This window comes from Camelina sativa, chromosome 18 (genome assembly GCF_000633955.1).
Source record: "Camelina sativa cultivar DH55 chromosome 18, Cs, whole genome shotgun sequence".
Taxonomy (NCBI): domain Eukaryota; kingdom Viridiplantae; phylum Streptophyta; class Magnoliopsida; order Brassicales; family Brassicaceae; genus Camelina; species Camelina sativa.
The window spans coordinates 10,148,261-10,150,806 of NC_025702.1; the positions used below are offsets into that span (position 1 = coordinate 10,148,261).

At 36.0% G+C, this 2,546-nt stretch overlaps 1 protein-coding gene across 1 annotated transcript in view; it reads right to left on the reverse strand.

Annotated features, from left to right (window-relative positions):
• The window catches only part of LOC104761001 (uncharacterized WD repeat-containing protein all2124-like), a 4,335-nt gene extending 2,637 nt beyond the window's left edge, over positions 1–1,698 (reverse strand). The window contains exon 1 of the mRNA XM_019240061.1: positions 324–1,698. Coding sequence (XP_019095606.1) covers positions 324–1,510 — 1,187 coding nt within the window. The 5' untranslated portion in view covers positions 1,511–1,698. The remainder of the gene's footprint in view (positions 1–323) is intronic.

Consider the following 2,546-nt stretch of genomic DNA (forward strand, 5'->3'; position numbering starts at 1 on the left):
TTTTCTTGTTGATACGATATCATAATAGGTTACCGTACGTGTAAGCTATAACAAAAGTAAAGGATGCGCCAAGTTATTTTTTATTAAGTGCGACATGGTCACAGACAATGACTTGCGGTAATTTCCACCGTAAACAAGCTGGTCATATAGATCAGATCAATTCGGTGGGTCTAATTAAGTATACTTTTATAAATAATACAGAGTTAAGGGTAGGTTAATGATGATATAAATATATAATGTTTATTATGATATGCGACACAAGGTGATGGACTTTTTTTTATAGACTGATTGAATTATAAGTATCAATATATGTTAAAACACACAAAAAGTAATCCAACATAANAAAAATCTGCCAAACCTTAACTTGAGAGTCAAGTCCTCCACTATAAATATGATAAGAAGTCTCTGATGGTTTACTGGAGTCACGAATTGCTCCGGTCAAGCACTTAACCGGTCCTCTGTGTCCCTCTAACACAGCCAAGCATGAATAATCCGTCGCAGAACATTTCCATAGCCTCACCGTCTTATCTGCAGACCCACTACAAAGTATGTCCGAAACAACCGTGAGGCATAGAACAGCCTCTGTGTGACCTCTTCGCATTCCAGCAACGCCATTGTTTCCACCTTCGTCTCTTTCCCAAACCAATATTGATCCATCGGATCCACCCGAATGTAAAAGAGAGCCATTGTTACCGCTTAGTGCCAATGCGTTTATACCCGAATTATGCTCCAACAATGTTGCTACCAAAGAATGTTTCTTCTTTTTCTTCTTCTCATTCTCCTCATAGACGTTCTTCCTCCACACTTTGATTCTCTGGTCAGAAGATCCTGTGTATATATCTCCGTTTTCGGATAATGCCACCGCATTGATTGCATCATCGTGGGCGTTAGTGAAAGACTCTAGGCATTTAAAATCGGTGGTTCGCCAGATTTTAAGTGTCCGGTCCCATGAAACAGAATAGAGTAGCGTTCCATCTCTTGATAAGGCTAAACCCGAAACGGCGTCTACATGGTGAACCCATGAAGCTTTCTTGTGCCTCCTTATTTCAACTTGGTTCTTTGGCATCAAACACTTTACGAAACGGTCGCTCATAGTTGGCATCGTTGCTAAATGCATGTACTTTTTACCACCCACGTCTTCTTCTTCAACGACGTCGTTTATCTTCCACACACGTATTTTTTTATCTTGGTGTGCTGTGAAGAGTTTATCAACCAAGATTACCAAAGATTTCACTGCTCCTCCACCCCTTCTTTCTTCTGTTATTACATCACCCGTGCTTGATGCTTCCGCTAACGTTTCTAACGTCTTTGCATTCCACAACCTGACAACTCCGTCGTTGGAGCCTGTGTAAAGTCTCTTTCCTGCAAGGGTTAGAGATGAAATGTAGGATGATGTATGACATGCAAGAGTGGCAATACATCGATGAAGTGGTAGTGGAGAAGATAATTGATAATCTTCATGAGAAAAAACTTCTTCTTCTTCTTCTTCGGATTCGTGGCGTCGTATCATTATTGCTTGTGAAGGAAGATGGAGCCAATGAGCAAAACTTGGAGGTGTAATATAAAGAAAAAAAGGATTGGTGAATAGAAAGGATGAAGTTTGAGGGAAAAGTAGTCGTGGAAACAACGATTGGCTCCCAAGACTAGGACTATTCTAATATATTTTCAGTTTGGACCCTTTACATTATAAGCAAATCTGACCGAAAACGAAAAGAATATATAATGTGATGGGATGATGAGTAGGATGCAATATATAGTTTAAAATGTTATATTTTATTGACACAATCTTGTTCGGTAGATTTCTCTGTCACAGAAGTGGAGAAAAAGGTTAAAGGATGGCCCTAGATTAGTATTTTACTACATTTGCTTAACTTCGGATTTGTGTTTCATGTGTTGAATTTTTACACAATTTGGATGTGTTTGATTCTACAATTTTTCCACCGTCATGGAAACTGAAATTAGCCACAAACTGGTAGCCGAAAAGACTAAGTACCTTTGTGGCCAATCGGAGACTAAATAATCATATATGTTCATCTTGTGGTAAGTACGTGGTTAACTTTTGAAATATTCAACTTGGCCACAAAAATATTTATGACTATTCTTCGCAATGTTGAATGATTGTATCAAATTAATAAAAAAATAAAAAAAAATAATGATTATTTAGTGAAAAGGAAGATGAATAAAAAAAATTACTAATGAAAAAAAAAACTTTTATTATAACTAACAACATCATCATCAAATTCCTCATCCTCATCATTTTTATCTTCACAATATTATATTGTAATACACCAAAATTTAGATAAAATAATAGGTGTATGTAGAGAGGCTTATTAGCTTTAAAATAACTGATTTTATTAAATTAATATTTCATCAAATTATATTTATTTTTTCATATCATGAGAAAAATCCTATAGTTAAATGTGTTTTAAGATCGATCAGTTTAAGTATGAACGACTTGTTGGCAACAAATAATTTACAGTATTATGCTAAGTGCGGACCAAACAACAAAAGAAACATTGTGGTGATATGCATGCTCTTTTTTTTTT